This window comes from Rousettus aegyptiacus, unplaced genomic scaffold (genome assembly GCF_014176215.1).
Source record: "Rousettus aegyptiacus isolate mRouAeg1 unplaced genomic scaffold, mRouAeg1.p scaffold_m13_p_6, whole genome shotgun sequence".
NCBI lineage: Eukaryota > Metazoa > Chordata > Mammalia > Chiroptera > Pteropodidae > Rousettus > Rousettus aegyptiacus.
Genome location: NW_023416309.1, coordinates 97,119,756 through 97,138,648, shown reverse-complemented (window position 1 = coordinate 97,138,648; position 18,893 = coordinate 97,119,756). Strand labels below are relative to the sequence as shown.

Sequence of the window (18,893 nt, the reverse complement as noted above, 5' to 3'; positions counted from 1 at the left end):
TGCACGTGGGCTGCTGAAGCCGGAGATACGTGGCTGCGGCCCCAGCTGAAAGGCTACCGTTGCTTTATCAGCACTCTGTACGGGTCGAGCTTATTACTCATGCTAGCTTGTTTCATTTATTCATTCCTTACATCGATTGTGTGCCAGGCACTATGCTAGGCTCTGGACATTAATTGGCATAGAACGATGCCTGGCACTTAGGAGGCGCCCATTAAGTGCATACTTAATAATGCTAGAGGGAGGGATAGGAGGAGGGCGTGGTGAGTATTCTGCGGCAGCAGGTATTCAGCTGTAAAGGGAAGGTTTGGAGGCCGAAGGTTGTTTTGTTTTGAGGGACTCTCAACAGGTCGACTTCACGTATCTCCAAGTCTCAGGTCACCCTAAATAGGGACATTCCGAGCTTTCCCTTATCTAAGATCCGGAGGAAGCCGGCACTGCCCCGAGCCAATGGAAGAGAGTCATGCGCGACCTGCCTCCTTCCATCTCTGGATCAGGAACACTTCTTTCTCCCCGGGGTCCGACTTCTTGGCTCGGTTTCGGTGTTTCTCTTCTGAATCCTGCGCCATAGCATAATTCCTTCTGTTGACTCGGGTAGCCGTCAAGAAAGCTGTTATCGTAGTCTCTGTGGCGCAATCGGTTAGCGCGTTCGGCTGTTAACCGAAAGGTTGGTGGTTCGAGCCCACCCAGGGACGCTTTCCTTTTTCCGCCCGCTGGAAAACCAATTTTAGTATTCAAACGACAGACAAAATACTTTTCCTATAGCAAATCAGAAGGTCATTGTAATTGAAAATTTGTTGTGCAACCAATAGTGGGATAATTTCTCCGTCACTTTCCTCCACCGCCTCCCCACCTTTCCGCCCTCAAACTAGATAGCAGAAAAGACAGAGGTTTTTGTCTCATTGTACAAAATCCATTTCAGGTTGCACGTTTTGTAGGATTATAAATGAATCTGCAGTGGAGGTTGGACAGTTTTTCGTTGTCTGCTTCATCGACGTTACATTCTACAAATAATACATTTGGGAGGGAGGAAAGCGCAGAGACAAAAGAATGGACAAACTGAGGGATGAAAAGAAAGGTGAGAAAGGGAGAACAGCTGTGATCAGAGAGACAGAAAAAGGAGGCATGGCAGAGGAAATAGGCGAGGTGAGTGGAAGACCCGGAAAAAACAGAGAGGAGGAAAAGAGAAGCAGTTAATATGAGAAGCATCAGAAAAAAGAAAACAACAAAACAATTATTTTCTTAGAAATACACACATAAGTGAAGAGGATGGGGAAAGAGATCCAGAAACTAACAAAGAACATTGGGGGAAAAAGAAGGAGTAAAGAACACAGGTAAAAAGTCATAAAATCACTAGAGGAGCCGCCATCTCCTACCGTGGTCATTTTCCAGAGGATCTTATCCTGGTAGTAACTCTTGGTATGTGCTGGAAATAATTACTGGAGTTTCCGGGGTTCTTGCCCTTTAGGAGTTTCTAGTCTATGACAGACCCAATGACTCTTCTGATGGGTAGTTGTCAGGTACAGGACCTCGTGGAATACTACAGCTAATGCAGAATTCAAGTGAAGCATTGGCACTTAACCTCTGTTAGAGGCTCATCTGAGGGTGTGGGGTGGGGAACTCCACTTTTATGAAGGAGTTAATTAAAGGACTCTCTTAATCAGTTTTCCTCAATATATGGTTTCTTCTCAAGATTTGGCTCAATGGAGACCTCTTCTGAAAGGCCTTTCCAGTGTTCAACTATCCCTTTCCAGCGTCCACACTACTGGTGGTGGCAAATCCGAGGCTAAATGGTGCCATTGAAGCTAACCCGACAGGCTGTGTAACCCTTTGGGTTCGCCCCTACCAGCCTGTGAGCCCCCTGTGGGGAAAAGCCAGGCCCATTAGCTTTAAGTCCTCTGTGCCTAGCATAGTATTTGACATTGACACACGACAGGTGCTTCTTTGTCCAGAAACCAGAGTCAGATGTGGGTAGGGTTGGGTCAGAAAGTTCTGCTAAACCAGAAAGTTTCTCCTGCTAAACCAGGGATGTGGGGACCTGTTGCCCAGGATGGAAATTACTAAAACGAAGTTTTGGTGGGTAGTGGGGTTTCAATATGTTCCGTCTGTTTTTGCGGTTTGCTCGTGAGTGGTGTTTAATAACTGAGGAACAAGTGAATAGACCTCCAGTGAGCATCGTGGCCCCCTGAGGCAGCACTCTATGAATAAAGGGCCACAATGGGGACTCAGAGGATGTCAACCCTTTTCCTAGTAGAGGATATCCTCCTACCACACGCACACACCTAAAGGCAGCCTTCCGATGCCTGGTGGATTGTGATCTCTGCGAGATCTCTGCCAAGCCCCTACAGGTTTCTCTTGCCCAGAATTCTATAGCCCGAAAGGGGTGGCAGGCCAGGAAGGAGTTCCTGCTGCGCTCCCCTCTGGGTAGGACAGTTGCGGGATAGAGGAGGGTGCGCGGATCTTCTCTGACAGAGTCTAAGATGCAGGCGACGCACTTGCCTTAGGGACAGTGGGCTTGTCTACACCAAGAGCCCCCCTTTCATGAAGGGCGGCGAACTCCGTGTCTCCATGTACAAAGACAGGGGAGCAGGTGACCCGATCCTCCCCCGGGTCTTCAGACCACCCACTCTAGGCAGAAATCTCTCTCCCCCTTTTTCTTCATTTTCGCCCCCTTTTGGCCAGTGTGGGCTGAAGGCTGATGCTAGGGTCATTTGGCGGCCAGTGTCCACAGATCTCCTGGTCGCCGGCCAAAGAGTGAAAGCATGCAGTCCGCGGGCCCCAGCTTTGGGTGGGCCCGAGCTGCGAGCGAGGAGGGAAGGAGGAGGAGGAGGCAGGCGTTCCGACGCTTGCCGAAGATTCGTCTCCCAATTTCCTAACTCGAGCCAGCCACCGCCATGCACTTAATGGTGCTTCTGGCCGGATGATCGAGGTCTTTGGGGGGACAGACACAATGACCATCTCCAGTAAATCTTGACTAATAACCGAATCGACCGTCCTAACGAGGCAGGTCCTCCGTTGTCGCCGGAAGGTAGTATCGATTAGCTTCCCCGGCGCCGGCTATAGCCGCTCCTCCGGCTTAAGCTTCCCTCTTCGTTCTCTCCCCGCGGGGGGAGCCACTGGCGACCGGAGCGACGGTCGGAGCCGGTCCGCACCCACCACCTCTGCGCTCGCCCGGCTCCTCCCGCCATCGCCGCGAGGGAGGCGCATCAGCAGCGCAGAGCGCCGAGCGCGATACGTGCCGGGACGAAAAATGCGGGAACCAGCGCGAAGCAGGGAAAAAAGCGCGGGCCCACTTTCCAGCCCTGGCGCCTAGTTTTCTAGTTTATACGGAGCTCTCGCATTCGGCAGGGTTATCGCGTCCCAGGCCCAAGGCCTGATCCCTGTCTTTGGCTCGTCCCCTGGTACGGGTTGCGTCCCATTTTTCTCCACGCCGGGGACGGCAGCTTCTACCACAGCAACCGATACCGCGCCACGAAACATGCCCCTCCGCCCCCTGTGTCACCCTCTAGTTTGCTCCCCCGAGACGCCCCGGGCTGGGTCCCGGGGTGCTCCGTTTTGGTGCCAGTGATCGGGCAGCTGAGAGGGACAAGGAGGGTGGGGAGGACAAGCCATCTCTTACAAATGCAGTTATTAATTTTGAGGGAGCGTCGCTTAGAGTGAATGAAAATAACCCGGACGCGTGGCCAAGGCGTCGCGTCCCCCGCCCGAGCCCAGCGCCCTTTGGCTGAGGCTGACGCTGGAGGACTGCAGTCCAATCCTCATTTCACCAGTTTCTAGGCGCCCTAGCTAGGGGCGGGGATCGCAGGGTCAGGGGGTGGGGGGCACACACGTATTTTTGAGGGGCGGGGACGGTGAGTTGCGAAGGATAACAGAGAAAAGTATTTATCCTCCAGGGTCAGGGGATGTTTGAGAAGGGTGAGGTCATGGCCTAGTTTGGGGGGCTTAGTACCCGGTGTGGGGGCAGTCGCTTTAGCCTCTCCCCCTCCTTCTTGGCCCCTCTCTGCAAACACCCTAAAGGAATGAGGTCACGTGGGTGAGTAGTGGGCGGGACCTACTCTTGTCTGGAGGAAAAAAGCCATTTTGTCCCCCCCCCAGCCCGGTCTCTCCCCTCCCCCCATCCGTCCCCTCCCCTCCCCTCTCTCCCTCCCACCCCAAGCCGCTTTCACAAACTCCTTTCTTAGCGTAGGTTTCTCCCCTCCCGCCGCCCGCGTGAGCGACACGGCTGCGGCCCCCCTCCCCTCCCTTCCCTCCCCCTTCCCATCCCCCCTTCCCCGAGACCCACCGGACCCCGAACCCAGGTAAGCGGACGCAGACTGCCCTTTCCTTTCCTCTTCCTGCCCGTAACCATCTGGGAATTCGGAAGGGGGGGGGGTCGGTGCATCCTCTTTACACACCCATGGGAGGGGGAGGCTCGGAGCCCGGCCTGCTGCTCGCCTCTGCGCCCCACCTCCGCCAGCCTCTATCTAGCTCGCCCCGTCTGCCTTTCTTTCTCCTTTTTTCTCCCCCCTTTTCTCTTTTTCCCTTCCAAGATGGCCGAAGTGGATTCCCCCTTTTAACGATTGGCGTCTCCCTCGACCACTACCTCTTTGTGCCGCAGCCCCTTCCTAGACCTGTTCCCGAGGTAGAGAGGGGGAGGGTCCCAGGCAGCCACAAGGGCTTTCGGGCTACGTGCTGGGGTGGATCTCTGTCCCCCTACCCCTCCCAAGGAGCCAGAGCAGCCCTGGCTCTACCCCACTACCCTCCCTGATCTGGGGAGGGGTCGCTCTCTGCTTCTTCCGTGGACACCCGGGCATCGTGGACGCGCAAGGACTTGAGGCCCGGAGGAAGGGGACATGCTTTTTTGATTGCTACGGGGCCGAGGGAGGGCGCTCTTCCTTGCCCCGGGCCGGGTCCTCTCTGGCACCTCCCCCAGCCGGTCCCTTTCCCCCCATCCCAGGACTGAGCGCCCCGCCCCCTCCCTAACCACCTCAGCAGAGCCTCCTTCTCCGGAACACCCCTCCTTGGGCCCCGCCGAAAGTTTGGCTCTAGGGAAGGTAGGAACGGCCACCCGGTAACTGGGGTCCCTGATTCTCTGACCTAGGCTCTGGGGCGGGGGCAGCCGGGGCGGGGGTAGAATGGAGATGGGGGGAGATTTATCTCGATATTTCCCACCTTTGGAGGCAGGAGGGATCAGACCGACTGGCCCCTCTAACATCGGAGAGCCAGGCTGCCCCCTCCCTTCCTAGGCCCTCTTGCTGCTAACTGAGGGGTGGGACCCCTCGGCAAACAGACACCCCTGCCCCTCCTGTTTCCACAGTGGGCCTAGGCATGCCTCTCCCCCTCCCCCATGGCCCCCATCTGCCCATAATTGCTCCGGATGGCTGGAGGAGGCCTGGAGTGGTGAATCTGCCTGTAAATATTGTGGAAGCGCTATCTCGCGCTTGCCCCTGGTCTTTGTCTCTCAGAGTTACCCCCCAACCCCATGTTGCCTCAGTCTCTCCAGGACTTTCTGTCGCTGGGGATAGGGGGCCTCTTGGTTGTCTCATACTCGGTTCTGATGCCTCCTTCTCTGGGCCTCTGGCTGTTTGTATCTGTTCCTGAAACTTAATTTCTCTTCTCCTTCTACTCTGTTCCAAGGTGTTAGTACTTGGAAAAGGAGCATAAAGCCAGCTGTGTTGCAGCTTTTCGGTGGGGAAGTTTTCCCAGGGGTTTTCTGGTTTGGAGTTGGGGGTTGTGGGCTTCGAGCTAGCTGCCTTTGGAATAAAGCAAGAAACACCCCAGGTGAGACCTGAGACTCAGGATCCAGACACTGTGAGGCTGAGTGGGGTTCAAGTTGAACTCTTAGGGGGTGGGCAGGAAGGGGGGCTCTCCGCTGCCCCTGGCCGTTCCTGAGAGATCTTGGTGGATGGAGCTGTTGCCATGGGAATGGAGAGCCTGAACAGGAAGAGGTTACATCTTTGTACAGGTTGGATGCCCACCCCACGCCTACAGCCTCTGGCCCCCAGAGTGTAGGTTGGTAGCACATTGTCTTTGTTGCCAGAAAACTCGTATAATTATAATTTGCAGTAGGTGGACCAGGGATGCACAAAAGGTTAGTGTGCGTTTGCAGCTCTGATTTCAGATGGGAATGTCAGACTGTGTACTTCTAGATGGGATGGCTGTGTATCTGGCAAACATGGTCCTGGCTCTAATCTGGTCGTATGTGTGTTGAGGTCTTTCTGGCCTGGTGTGTCTGTGTGTATGTCTGTCCAACTATTTGGAGTGTGCGCATGTGTGTATGTTTTGTCTGTCTGGTCTGTATGAGTTAGAGAGATGGAGGGGGTGTGTCTCTGTGTGTCTGGCAATTGTAGCTGTGTGTATATTTTGGGTTTTTGTCTTTGATCTTAGGAAGCTGAGAGGTGGGAAAGGGAGGGAGAGTAGAGTGAGCCCAGCTTCAGGAGGCTAGAAGCCTTTTTCAATGCTGCTCATGGGGGAGGAGATCTTTGTCCCAGGGTCAAAGATCAGGGAAGATCGAGAGGTTGACAGTGCCCCAGGTGGACCCCTCCCCCCATAAATATACAGGGCTTGCATAGTTGCACCCATACAGTTGGGAGAGGGATGGACTCTTGGGACCCAGGGTCTGAGTCTTGATGGTATACTCTGGCGCACTGTGCTTCCATGCAGCCTCGGTTTCCCTCTCTGTACCATGGAAGTGGGGTGAGGTGATTAGCCTCTGCTCCCCCTTCCTACTGCATGTGAGAATGTGCTGATGGTCAGGTTTTGGCCAGACTTTGACCGCCCCCTTCCAGAAGGCTCACTGAGTGGTCTTTCTAGGGAACCTGGAATCTCCCATCTTCCACCTGCTCGGATGGAGTCAGGCCAGGCTTATTGGTTCTTTAGATGAGTGAGGAGCCTGGCCTTAGTGCCAGTGTGTAAAGAGCATTGGACGGGGAATCAGTCAGTTTCTAGCCCTAGGACTGCCGCCGTGTTGCTGTATGACCTTAGACAAGTCACTTCTTTATGAGTTTCTTCATCTATAAAATGAAAGGATTGGGAAAGATGCTTTCTAAGATCCCTTCTACCTCTGCAGTTCTAGATGTCTGGATGTGACCTTGAGGGACTTTTCCTAAGACCTGGAGATTTTCTAGTGAGGGAGTTGGGCTAATTTCATTTGGAGGTAAGGAAGAGCAAAGAAAGCTGTAGCTGGCCATCCAGAGGAGCAAAGGGACTTCTGGGTTATCAGAGACTATTTTTGCAGGGGAGAATGAAAAAACTGACAGAGAGAAAGAGAGGCATCAGTCTTGGGGGAGCTTCCAGAAAGTGCTTGGTTAAAACAGATAGGGGGTGGTCTCTGTTAGTAGGGGACTCTGAGGATGGGGCAAGACAAATGCCAGGACTGAATGGCAAGATGGAGTTGGAATGGGGTGCTGATCAAGCTCCTTTCCTATCACTATAGCCGAGACGGGGACCAGGAGCCAGGAACATGGGCGGCCCAACTGTTGTGCCTTTGAAAAGCTGTGGTTTGGGGACAGAATGTACTGAAGGGCTTGGCCCCAGGATGGGAGAAGGCATTGGGGATAGGAGATAGTACTCAGGTCCACTGTGGGGATATGGTTGGGACTGGTTAGAGCCCTCAGAGCTCCACAGAGGCCACTTCCAAATGGCCCTTGGTTTCCCTTTATTGAATATTTCTTGGATTTGTCTCTCCCTCTCTGTCTCCCTCAGGCTGTTGCCATCCCCCAGCCTCTTCCCTAAAGTGATGATGCTGGCAGTCCAGCCACCCATCACCCCTCTTCCCTCGCCTTCCTACAACACACCAGCCAATTTCAGCTGGGGAGGAATTGGGTGTCAGATGTAGGGCCCTGAGGCTTCCTGTTTCAGGAAGATGGGGAGGGGGTGCATGAGGGAATAGAACTTCTGTTTACAGTTCTTGGCACCTGCTGGCAGGTAACCATGGCAATCAGGTGAGGAACCAATCAGGGCTTCCCCCTACCCCCAGCCTCAGAGGTAATAGTCTGAGGCCCTGAGGATGGGGTGGGTGGGGGGAGCAGGATGTGTCATAGGGGGCTCTTTTCTTAAAGGAGAGAAGGAGAAATATTTTATTCCTTCAGTAAACACCACAGCTCTTTCCTTCACCTGTACATCTAGAAAGGAGCTTGAGGGATAGTCTGGGCCTGAATCTGTACAAATGCTTGAGGAGGTGGGTCGTGGCCATGTGCCTCGTTGCTCCTGTGTGTTGAGGCTATAGTCTGCCAATTATATGGGAGTTTTTAAGAGCAAGTGTCTGTTTGAAAACATAGCAAATGTGTGAACGAGGTGGCTAAAACAGTATGAAGCACTACGTGTTCGCATATATGAACATATGTGAGATGGAGACAGAAAGAGAAGGGGGTATGAGATTCACCAATAGCATCCTGGAGCCCCAGCATTATCAGACCCCAAAATGTTTTGTTTTTGGCTGTGCACGCACGCACACACACACACATTCATTTTGACACACAAACACACATGCAACAAGCAGTCACACAAAATACCTTTGGAAGCCCAGACGGCACGTACACATCCAATGGATATTACACACTCAGTGAAATGGCCACTTAGAGTTTGTTCTCTCCTCTGGATGGTTGTAATAATATTTGGGCATCTTGCCAGGGACAGGGTTACTATGGAAACGACCAAACAGTGGAGTTGCCAGCAAGCCTGCTACATAATTGTGAAGGGGGAACCCGTGCAGGGAAGACAGGACGGGGCCACCCTATGTGAGGCGGGAGCCCCTTTCCTCTGGCTGGGTCTGCAGGTCTTGGCCACTGTGTCTCCTCTGGCTCTCCGGGCTTGCTTGCTTGTTCCCTTTGTCTGCCCTGCATCTTGGTGTCTTTCCCATATGTGGCCTTTGTGTCTCTCCATCTCTTTCGGTCTCTGGCCAGCCTCTGTTGGCTGTTTGGGTCCTGGCCAGACTCATCCTGGGGTCTCTATAGAAACTGCTGATCCTGGCTGTGAATTTCTGGTCCTAGAAAACCCAATGTGGTGGCTTTAGAAATGTTTCTGGAGAGAAGTGAAGGGTGTATGTTGTAAAGGAGCCGTTGGGGCTTGGCCACTCTCCCAAGCCCCACCCCTTGAGCTTTTAATCTAGGAAAGAGGAAGAAGGGAGGGGCTGTCCCTTCTAGGTGCAGCTTTGATTTTCATATGGAGAAGCAAGCACACCAGCCCATCCAGAGCTGGGCTTTGCCTGACCTCCCTGGACCCTGCCACAGTCTGGCTGGGTGCTCAGGTGGGCTAGGGACAGGGACCTTACTGCCCAGCTTTGGCAGGCCTCTCTGAGAGACTAGATGGCCTGGACAGGTTGCAGAGATGGCACCAGGTGGGAGACAGTGGGTAGGTGGCAGTGCCCACATGGGCAAATTCCCACGTATGCATGGGAGGGTGGGTTCCTGTTATGGATTTTCAGGTTGTTGCTCCGGAGTCGGGGCTGGATACAGAGTAGAGGATAAGTGATGGGGTGTCCCTTCAAATTTAGGGTAGCTCGTGCCTATAGTGTTTCTAGGGAAGGCTTCCTGGAGGAGTGGATGAGATGGTAGGAGGATAGGATGGAGTAGAAAGACTAAGTTAGGGGTCTTGCACTTATATAGAGGGAGTGAGGGGGCAGGGACACTATTTTTTTCCTTGAAGTTCAGGGCACCAGCTTATTTATCTGAGTCTCCTCATATCTCCTAGCAATCACTGGAATGAATAAGTTGGGCTTAGGGAGAGTTTTTAAAAGTCTGTTCTTTTCCATTTTCCTGCCTCCCCACGTCCTCTGGAGAGTTGGGTATTACTTCGTGTGGTCTGACCTCACACCTTTCCTGCTGCTCTTGAGGTGGAGCCTGACCTTGTTGCTCAAGGTTGGGTGAATCTCCAGAGCCCTGGGCATCCTGTGACCCACAGGGGGTCAGAAGGAACCAGCCCATGCGTCCACCCAATCGGCCTTGAAGGCAGAGAGAAAAGGCCTTGGGCTCAGGGAGAGACGTTGGGTTTCTGATGCCACATTTACTTCCCAGGGTGACGCTCCCCAGCCCCTCACACCACTTCCTGACATCATGCATCGGACCACACGGATCAAAATCACAGAGCTGAACCCTCACCTCATGTGTGCCCTATGTGGGGGCTACTTCATCGACGCCACTACCATCGTGGAGTGTTTGCATTCCTGTGAGTTGGGTGGAGGGGCTGTTTCTCAGGATGGGTGGCCTCTGCCCTGGTAGGGAGGGCACTGCCCAGGGAAGGCGCACATAGGCTTTACCCTGAAAAGTGAACATGTCCGTGTGTCTGGTGGGGGTCCTGAGGTCACACAGAGGTTGCTGGGGAGGGGAGGCTGGTGGTTTCAGCCCAGAAATTCATTTTGGGAACTTTCATCTAAAATCTTGTGGCTGAAATTTTACCCCCTGAAGATGCAGGTACCCCTGCTGCACACTCTGGGCTTGGTGGCTAGGGGTCAAGGACCCTGGGAGATGTCTAACAGGCTGGCTGTTGTTTTGTACTCCACAAGGGGAGCTTGGCACTTGGGGCTCACCTTACACATGACACATGATACTGGCCACACACACACACACACCTGCCTGCCCCCTCTAAGGATGGATATGGGGCAGTTGCCGTCTGTGCAAAACAGGACTATGTTGGGCCTCTGAACTGTGGGGACAAGGTGGAGAAGAAGGGATACCTGAACCTGAGCAGAGGGCGTGGGGGCTGGGCCTGGTTTCGGAGGGGGCTCTGACTCTCCTCCCTTTCCATCTCCCTTAAGTCTGCAAAACTTGCATCGTGCGCTACCTGGAGACCAACAAGTACTGCCCCATGTGTGATGTGCAAGTCCATAAAACCCGGCCGCTGCTGAGCATCAGGTGGGCCTGGCACTGCACCTCCCGCCTGTGATCCGCTGAGTCAGCTCTGTGTCCCTCAGCCCTCCTCGTTCCTGTGGGGGAGAAGTGTTAGGCCCCTTCCCTTCCTCTGGTTTGTATCCAGATGAGAAATACTGGAGGGGTAAAGACCAGGTCTACAGGGTCCCTCCTCCAGGGACCCCAATGCCGGGCTCCGAATCTAGGGAGAAGAGGTGAGGGGTGGGGTCCTTGGCTGGGGAGATCAGGATATGGTGGTACCTAACAGGCCCCTGTATGTTTTTTTTCCCAGATCTGACAAAACTCTCCAAGACATTGTTTACAAATTGGTCCCTGGGCTTTTTAAAGGTATCCACACACCCTTCCTCCTGCCCACCACCCTCCTCTTCTCAGCCTGTTGCTCCTTCACCCTGTTTCCTTCTTTCAGATGAGATGAAACGGCGGCGGGATTTTTATGCAGCGTACCCTCTGACGGAAGGTGAGTTCGTGTGCGTGCGCATCCAGGCCTGGGACAGTGTGAGTGTGTGGCGCTGCCGCAGGCCGAGGGCTGGGTGCACGGGGCTGTCGTGCACCACTGTGCTGCCTCCCTAGCCTCGCTCTGCTGGGCTTCAAAATCCTGGGTCCTTGGTGGGGTTCCTTTCCCCGCTCCTAGGCCAACCCCTCGGAGTTCTCTCCTTTTGCAGTCCCTAACGGCTCCAATGAGGACCGTGGTGAGGTCCTGGAGCAGGAGAAGGGGGCTCTGAGTGACGACGAGATTGTCAGCCTCTCCATCGAGTTCTATGAAGCTGTCAGGCAAGTCTGACCTGTGCCTGGTCCTTTAGGGTGTCTTAGGCTATGTTACCCCCTTCTCCTACCCTCCCCCATTCCCCTAAGAGGGAGGGCCTTCTCGGGAATCCTTCTTGAACCAGGGTCTCTGTAGCTTCATTCTTTCTATTTCTCCAGGGACCGGGAAGAGAAAAAGGGCCCCCTGGAGAATGGGGATGGCGATAAGGAGAAGGTGAGTGCTGGGGCCTGCCCAGGAGTGGGACGTGGGCTGAGAGAGAGTGCATGGGGTGTACCGCAGCCCTGGGTGCCTCTCCCCCAGCAGACAGGGGTGCGCTTCCTGCGATGTCCTGCAGCCATGACCGTCATGCATCTTGCCAAATTTCTCCGAAACAAGATGGACGTGCCCAGCAAGTACAAGGTGAGTTCCTGGGCTCTTTCGAAAAGTGTCTTTTGGGTGGGTGTATCTGACAATCTTTGCATCCCAGTCATTGTTCAGGGTTGGCTAGGCGTTACCAAGAGCTTACCTGGCTGTGTAATCGAGCTCAAGTAGAAGGGTAATTGAAACCAAGATTAGCATGGGACAGTCTGCATCTCTTGAAACCAATGTATAAAGGTACATGGAAACAAGGTGGTATGTGTGTGTGTGTGCCTCCACACGCATGCATGTGGACACGCATGCAGAGGTATGTGTGCAAAAATACAGGGTCTAATCTGGGGCCAGCTGGCCGAAAGAAGGGCCAGTCTGAAATTCCAACAGAACTCTAGGACATTACTTCTTAAACTTGAATGCGTCTGTGATCTCCTAGAGAACTTGTTAAAATGCATATTCTGATTCAGTAGATTCTGCATTTCCCACAAGCTCTCAGATGCTGCCAATGCTACTGGTCTACAGAGCACACCTTGAGTGTCAAGGGTCTAGGACAGCGGACCCCAAACTAAGATGCATGTTGAAATCAAGTGGGGAGGTTCAAAACCCCACTCATGTCATACCAGTTAAATCATTCTTGAGGGGTAAGATCCAAGCATTGGTATCTTTCAAGCTCCCTGGGTGAGAGCCAGTGTTCACAAGATCCTTCTCACCTGGGCCTTTTGTCCAGTAGCTTCTCTGCGTGACCTACCAGGTACATTAGGGGATCCTGATGGCTGTGTGGATGACTGGGGGCGGGGAGTTGTTAATGATGTGGGTGTCTTCTCTGGATCCCTTCGCACCTGGTGGTCAGGAGTTATTTTGGGACAACTCTGATGGGGGAGTCAAATCTACCATGAAACCCCAAAGTAATGAGGGACCACCTACAAGTCCCACCCCTACCCTCAAGACTCCTAGTTTGAAGCCTCTTTGCCAGATGGCCTGAACCTTAATCCTAGCCAGGGTCATGGTGTTCTCCCTCTCCTCCAGGTTGAGGTTCTATACGAGGATGAGCCACTGAAGGAATACTATACCCTCATGGATATCGCCTACATCTACCCCTGGCGGCGGGTGAGCAGGGTAGAGCAGTGGAGAATGGATGGGGGCAGGTCTGGGAGGGAACTCCTGCAGGTCTGGCATTGGTCTGTGGCCACAGTGACCACATGGGCCACCCTGCTCTAATCAGACAGTTCATCTTTCGTCCCATGAGCTAGCCATGTTCAGGTGGCTCACCATACAGGGACATCTCTGATGACCTCCCACAATTGGAAGGAGAAAAGGATCCTTGAGGCAGATTATGTGCTCCCTTTTGGGGTCAGAAAAGAGGGTCTGGTGGCGATGGAGTAAATGTTGCTTTCTGTTTTTTGGCTTCCCTCTCTTTTTCTCTCCAGTCTTTGGTCTTACACTTTTTCTCTTTCTCTCTGGGTCTTGTGTGACCCTGTCGCTCTGGCCTTTCTCGTTCAGTCTCACTTTTCCTGGGTCCTCCTATTCTGCATGATCTTTCTCTCCAAGGCCCAGACCTTTCTTTTCTTCCTGTTTGGGCACTGTTGGGTGAAGGTGGGTGGCAGTCTGGTTGGCCTTTGTCTTGATCTTCCTCTTCCTCTCCCCCCACTCTCCCTGCAGAATGGCCCTCTCCCCCTCAAGTACCGGGTCCAGCCAGCCTGCAAGCGACTCACCTTGCCCACAGCGCCCACCCCATCCGAGGGCACCAATACCAGTGGGGCATCCGAGTGTGAGTCAGTCAGCGACAAGGCTCCCAGCCCTGCCACCTTGCCGGCCACCTCTTCCTCCCTGCCCAGCCCAGCCACCCCCTCCCATGGCTCTCCCAGCTCCCATGGGCCCCCAGCCACCCATCCTACCTCCCCAACCCCGCCTTCAGCAGCCAGTGGGGTCACCACAGCTACCAATGGGGGCACCTCGAACTGCCTGCAGACACCAACCTCCACCAGCAGGGGGCGCAAGATGACTGTCAATGGAGCAGCTGTGCCCCCCTTAACTTGAGGAAAGGGACCGCCCTCCTTTTCCAGCCATGTGTCTCTACCCCTCCACTTTTTCTGGGCCCCTTTTTCCACCTCTTCTACCTTCCCCAGCTCCTTCCACCTTAGAGGTGGGAGGTGGGTTTTATAAATAAATCTATATATATATGTACATAGGAAAAACCAAATATACATACTTATTTTCTATGGACCAACCAGATTAATTTAAATGCGTGTGTATGTGGGAGGGTGGGGTGTTCATTTTTAGGGAGTCTTGTGTAATTTGCTCTGCTCTCTTTTTGGGGGTACCTGGAGGTGGACTAGAGAGGTTACGTGAGGCTCAGTAAAGCTCTGCCTCATCCTTCTTGTTTCCCAAGGCAGTTTGGGCCCACCAACCCCCAAAACTTTAGGTATAACTCTAACTGGCTATGTATGGGGTCTACCCTCTTTCTCTCCCCATCTTGGCTGCTGTCCTGCCCCGACCCGATCAGTCTCCCCCCCGCCCCATTGTTGAATGTCCAGAGAATTGCTAAGACAGTGCCTTTTATAAACACAGTTTTATCCCCTGGTGCTGAGGAGTGAGTGGGCAGCAGAGATGGCATCTCCCTTACCTCCTCCTCTTGCAGTGGAAACTTTGTGCAAAGAATAGATAGTTCTGCCTATTTTTTTCCTCCCCTGTGTATGTGTGACCTTTGTGTCATTTTTCTTGTGGAAAAGATTAAGGCCATGGGAGGCCTTGGACCTTGAAATTCCAGTGGCTTTAGCATTGTGAACTGCTTTACTCCCTTGTGCCCAACCCCCAACCAGGAACCCTGACTGTCAAGGCTGGTAGTAAAGTCTCACTCAGGGGCCTGTAGTGGAGAATAGAGTGGGGTTAATCTCACACAAGCACAGACCCCAGATTCTGCCAGAGGCAAACAGCTCTCCAGTCCCTTCCCCACCCCGAGCTGAGGCCGAGTCAGGAAAGAGCCACAGGGGCATCTAAAAGCACAAGAAGACAGACACTTGTAAGCTCTGTCCTCGACTCCATCCAGAGGTCAGTGGACCACCCCCTGAGGGGCAGACCCTAGCAGATTCCTGCCCACCTGTTTTCTTCAGTGTACATAGATCAGGGAGGTGAGGAGGCAAGACTCTCAAAACCTAGGTGGTTGGGGTTGGGCCCCCCCCCCCACCCCCAGTAGGTTTTTCTGTGTTTGCACCTTGTCCTGTGTCTGAGGTGCTATGACTGTACTCTCCTTCTGCCCTGGGACATTTGTATCTCTTGGCTTTGTAATAAATGCTGCATACTCTCCAGAGCCTCTAGTTCTTTGGGGTTGAGGGGCCCTGGAAAGGATGGATGGGTCCCCTGGCTTCCTCATGCTTCTTTTCTTCTGGGTTCAGCTTGCCTTGGGGACACCATATGGAATGAACCTAAACTGCCTCCACCCTGTGGCTGGTCAAGTACCCCCAACCAAAGTTAGGATCAGGATGAGGGGGAGAGGGTAGACCCTGTGTCTCACACCAGTGACCATAAGAATACTGCTCTAGATGGGAATGCTTGTTTAATGCCATCTTTTCCACCAGCAAGTATTGAACCAGGGTCCTGTTCATGGTTGCCCTAGATTGGAGACCTCAGGTTATGAGGAACAAGTCCTTTAAGAGCCATCTGTGGGTACTGGCGTCCCTGGGTGGTCCCTTCTTTGGCTTGGTACTCACTTTTCTTCTCCACAAAGGAGGTGCCTGTCAGAGAAGTCTGGAGCTAGGCAGCAGCCACCCACTCTCAGAGTGGGGAGCCCACTTCTGCCTTCTGCACCTGCTCACTCCTGTGGGTGCCATCGCAGTACGGGGGCTTCTTAGTGGCCTTGCAGGTACATAGGGCCACTATGCGGGTCTCCTGGGCCTTGAACTTGAGTGGGGAGAGGCCAGTACGTTGGAAGAAGTGGGAGCCATCACAGAAGGGCTGGTGAGGGAAAGAGAAGGTAGAGACCCAGTCTGGGAGAAGCAGTGTGCAGTGCTTAGGGCTTAGGCTCCTGTGTGACACTGCCAGTGTTCACCAGTTTGTTTACCTCTTTCATATGTAATATGAGGGTAGTAAGAGTCAAGTTGTCCCAAGGAAATGAATAATGGGTATTATGCACTTTGCATGTAGTATTACTAAGTGTTCAGTAAGTTTGCGTCATTACAGCATTAGTCTCCAGGACACAAGGACAGAAATTCCAAGGTGAAGTGGGACCTTAGATATCAGTGATGTTTACACGGATAGGTTGTTCCCCCACCCCCAAACCCCCACAATGGCTGAGTTTCCATTGGTTCATGAAATTTATTTCCTTCCCCATATTCTCAAGTAAAAACTCTGGGTGGGAGAAAGCCTGTATGCATCACAGGACTTTAAGATTGGAGTATCAATTTTTTGGCTCCAGGAAACAACAGGACATATTATAGGGAGTGGATGTTACAGGAAGGACAGCGATGTCCCATAGCAAGTTGGCTGCCTGTTGCCATACACTCCTCCTTCATCCGGGGAGGTGTTCGAGCAGGGACTGGGTAACGGAAACCAAGACCCAAAGAGGTGCTGTGACTTGCTATTTATTAGCGGGCCTCTTAACTTTGGGGTCAGGGCGGGGCAGAAGAAGAGATGAGGGAAACATGCAAATGAAAGTCAGCCACTGCGTGAGGCAGAAAGGCATGGCCACGCTCCAGCTGGCATTCCCTTAGCACTGCTCCACCCTCATGCGGACCTGCTCAAAATCAAAGCAGTGGTAAAGCACGGCTGCTGGTAGCATGCCACACCACTTGGAGAAAAGTCGTTCAGAGCTTAGCTCAGGAAGGAAAGGGGCCCTGGGGGCTAAGAATATGGGGCAGGTTCCTGCTGGTTGAAAGGCTCCTAAGGGAGAAGGGAGCGGGCAGCCAGGCTGAGAAGACAGCAGGCTGGGGCAGACAACCAGGAAAATCACAAACGGAAAGGGAAGGGCTTTCAGACGACACTGGGAAGGAACATTTGCTGGCAGCAGAGCTGGGCAGAGTCTTCCCAGTGTTGAGGTGTTAGGCCTTGGGAACCTTTGGCCCAGATGCTTCCTTAAAGGAGCAAGGAGAGAAGGAGAGACCGGCAAGCCTCTCAGTGCTTAGAGCGGGAGACTGGAACGTGTCCCTGAGGAGAGAGCACCAGAAGGTAAGTGCAGAATCCTGGGCTCCGCTCGTCTAACTGAGTTTCTGTCTCTCTGGACTCATCTCGAAGAGCGGATGCAGAGAACAGAGATCGAGGTCGAATGGGTGGTGCCGACCTGAGAGTATTCTTTCATCCCCAACCTTCCTTGTCTCTCAGGTATATGGGAAAAAGCGGACTTGTCTTGAGCAGGCGCTCCCAGGAGACTGCCTGCTGTCCCAACTGGGGTGTCATATGTCAGTGGGAGGTGGGTAAGGGTCTCTTACCTGCTTCTTGCTACGGCCACACACACACCACCTGTAGGTTTTCCCCTTCACCAGCTCCACTTTGATGGGTGTTTTTAGGGCCACCACGGACTTGGCTGGGGCTTTGGGGAACCATTTGGCCTGTGGCAGGGAAGATGAAGCTTGGGGTCAGCTTAGGCCTTGGGAGCACTTTCCTGCCTATGGCCTTGTCCAGTTTTCCACTGGTTCTGGCTTGTGGCAGGCTTTCTCTGAAGGAGGCTGATCTGATGCCACCCAGCAAGGATATTTTCCCCAGGACACCATAAGGACCCTAAGCTCTAGATAGGGAAGGCCATGCAGGTATTCAGGTTTTGGGCTCCAGCTGCCTCCCCTTCAAATCCTGGCTCTACCCAAGTGCTAGGGAGGGGAGGGCGGAGGTTACGCCAGCGGAAGCAGGCCTACTGCACCAGGGCTTTGGTTTATCGTTCACAGCCTGGAGCCCTGGAAGCAGGGCTTACCCTTTCTGGTTACATTCCCTGGTCTCTACCTTTGGGGTCTCTGGGCCTGGTGAACTTGGTCGGAGAGAAGGGGAAACTTAGGGTACTCACCAGCCAAGAGGAGATGTCTCGCCTCTGGTTTAGCTTCTGCAGGGCACGCACGCACGCAGTCATCACCAGATAGTGGTTGGAAAAAGAGAAAAAGGTCAAAGAAAACCGGAGAACTTCCAGAGGGAAGTCATTCGGGAGGGAAGAGACAACGGCTTACGGGGCTTAGGGGTTAGGAGAAATAAGAGGGTAAGAAAATGGTATCACAGACAGGAAGGAGTCTCTGAGTATGTTCTGACACGGAGGGAGGACTGCCAAGCACAAGGCGACGCGGGGACTCGGAGGGACGCTCGGCAGAGAGGCAGGTGGGGCGGGGCTTGGGAAGGGGCGTTGGGCACCGAGAGGAGGGCCTAGGCCGCGCCGGGGCAGAGGGTGCTCACCCAGGCCACTGGTCGCAGGAGCGCGCCCACGCTGTTCATGCTGGCCCCCGCCGTCACGCCGCGCCGGCTCCGCCCCGCGCCAGGGTCACCTTCCCGCTTCTCCCGCCTCGCGGCCGGCCCAGCCCCGCCTCGGCCCGGAAGACGCTGCTGGGTTCCGCGCGGGTGCGGTCCGAAGGCCTGCGCGGTCCGGTCCAGCTCCAGCCGCCGGAAGCCAAGCCTAGTGCCAACCCAGCAGCCTCCTCGCGCCCCTGAGGTGTGTGACGGGGCTCTCCCAGCGCCCCCCTTGGTACCAGCGTGTAAGCGGAATGACCCGCAAGAGCATCACCTCTGCTTTTCTTGATTGCCCCTCCCAAGCCACGTACACCCTCCCATTCCCTCCAGGGCCAGGATCCTCCTAGGAGGGAGCCTTTTTCTCCCGCAGTCAAAGCCAGTGTTTCTGGAAGTGCAAGGCAGGTACATCTCATAACCTAGGGAGGTTTTTTTATTTGTTTGTTTGTTTGAACAGATTCCTGCCTGCCTGGGCCTACATATCACATTCTTGTGGGTGGGGCACGGGTATCCGAGTGCTCAATATG

At 53.8% G+C, this 18,893-nt stretch overlaps 2 protein-coding genes and 1 non-coding gene across 8 annotated transcripts; 2 read left to right on the top strand and 1 right to left on the bottom strand.

Annotated features, from left to right (window-relative positions):
* The first annotated feature begins 618 nt into the window (after positions 1 to 618).
* Positions 619 to 692, top strand: TRNAN-GUU. The gene has a single exon. It is a non-coding gene; the product is annotated as a tRNA-Asn (tRNA).
* A 3,245-nt stretch (positions 693 to 3,937) lies between these two features.
* On the top strand, positions 3,938 to 15,260 carry PCGF2 (polycomb group ring finger 2). Of its 6 annotated transcripts, XM_036223697.1 has the most exons (12): positions 4,131 to 4,295; positions 4,527 to 4,618; positions 4,934 to 5,030; positions 9,990 to 10,140; positions 10,730 to 10,826; positions 11,113 to 11,168; positions 11,248 to 11,298; positions 11,504 to 11,612; positions 11,763 to 11,817; positions 11,905 to 12,003; positions 12,982 to 13,062; positions 13,615 to 15,260. In XM_036223697.1, the coding sequence occupies exons 4-12, from the start codon at positions 10,029 to 10,031 to the stop codon at positions 13,990 to 13,992; spliced, it is 1,038 nt and encodes a 345-aa protein (XP_036079590.1). In that variant the 5' UTR covers positions 4,131 to 4,295; positions 4,527 to 4,618; positions 4,934 to 5,030; positions 9,990 to 10,028; the 3' UTR covers positions 13,993 to 15,260. The 6 variants fall into 6 exon arrangements, with proteins under 6 accessions (XP_016020302.1, XP_036079590.1, XP_016020305.1 ...); XM_016164814.2 differs by lacking the exon at positions 4,131 to 4,295 and having other exon boundaries at positions 4,395 to 4,618; XM_016164816.2 differs by lacking the exons at positions 4,131 to 4,295; positions 4,527 to 4,618; positions 4,934 to 5,030 and adding an exon at positions 3,938 to 4,030.
* Positions 15,261 to 15,489: 229 nt separating this feature from the next.
* CISD3 (CDGSH iron sulfur domain 3) lies at positions 15,490 to 18,431 on the bottom strand. The gene is made up of 4 exons (XM_016164820.2): positions 18,319 to 18,431; positions 17,942 to 17,977; positions 17,376 to 17,495; positions 15,490 to 15,906 (listed from the first exon to the last, which is right to left on the bottom strand). Exons 1-4 carry the CDS (start codon positions 18,355 to 18,357, stop codon positions 15,727 to 15,729), a joined length of 375 nt encoding a protein of 124 aa, XP_016020306.1. The 5' UTR covers positions 18,358 to 18,431; the 3' UTR covers positions 15,490 to 15,726.
* Between the last annotated feature and the right edge of the window lie 462 nt (positions 18,432 to 18,893).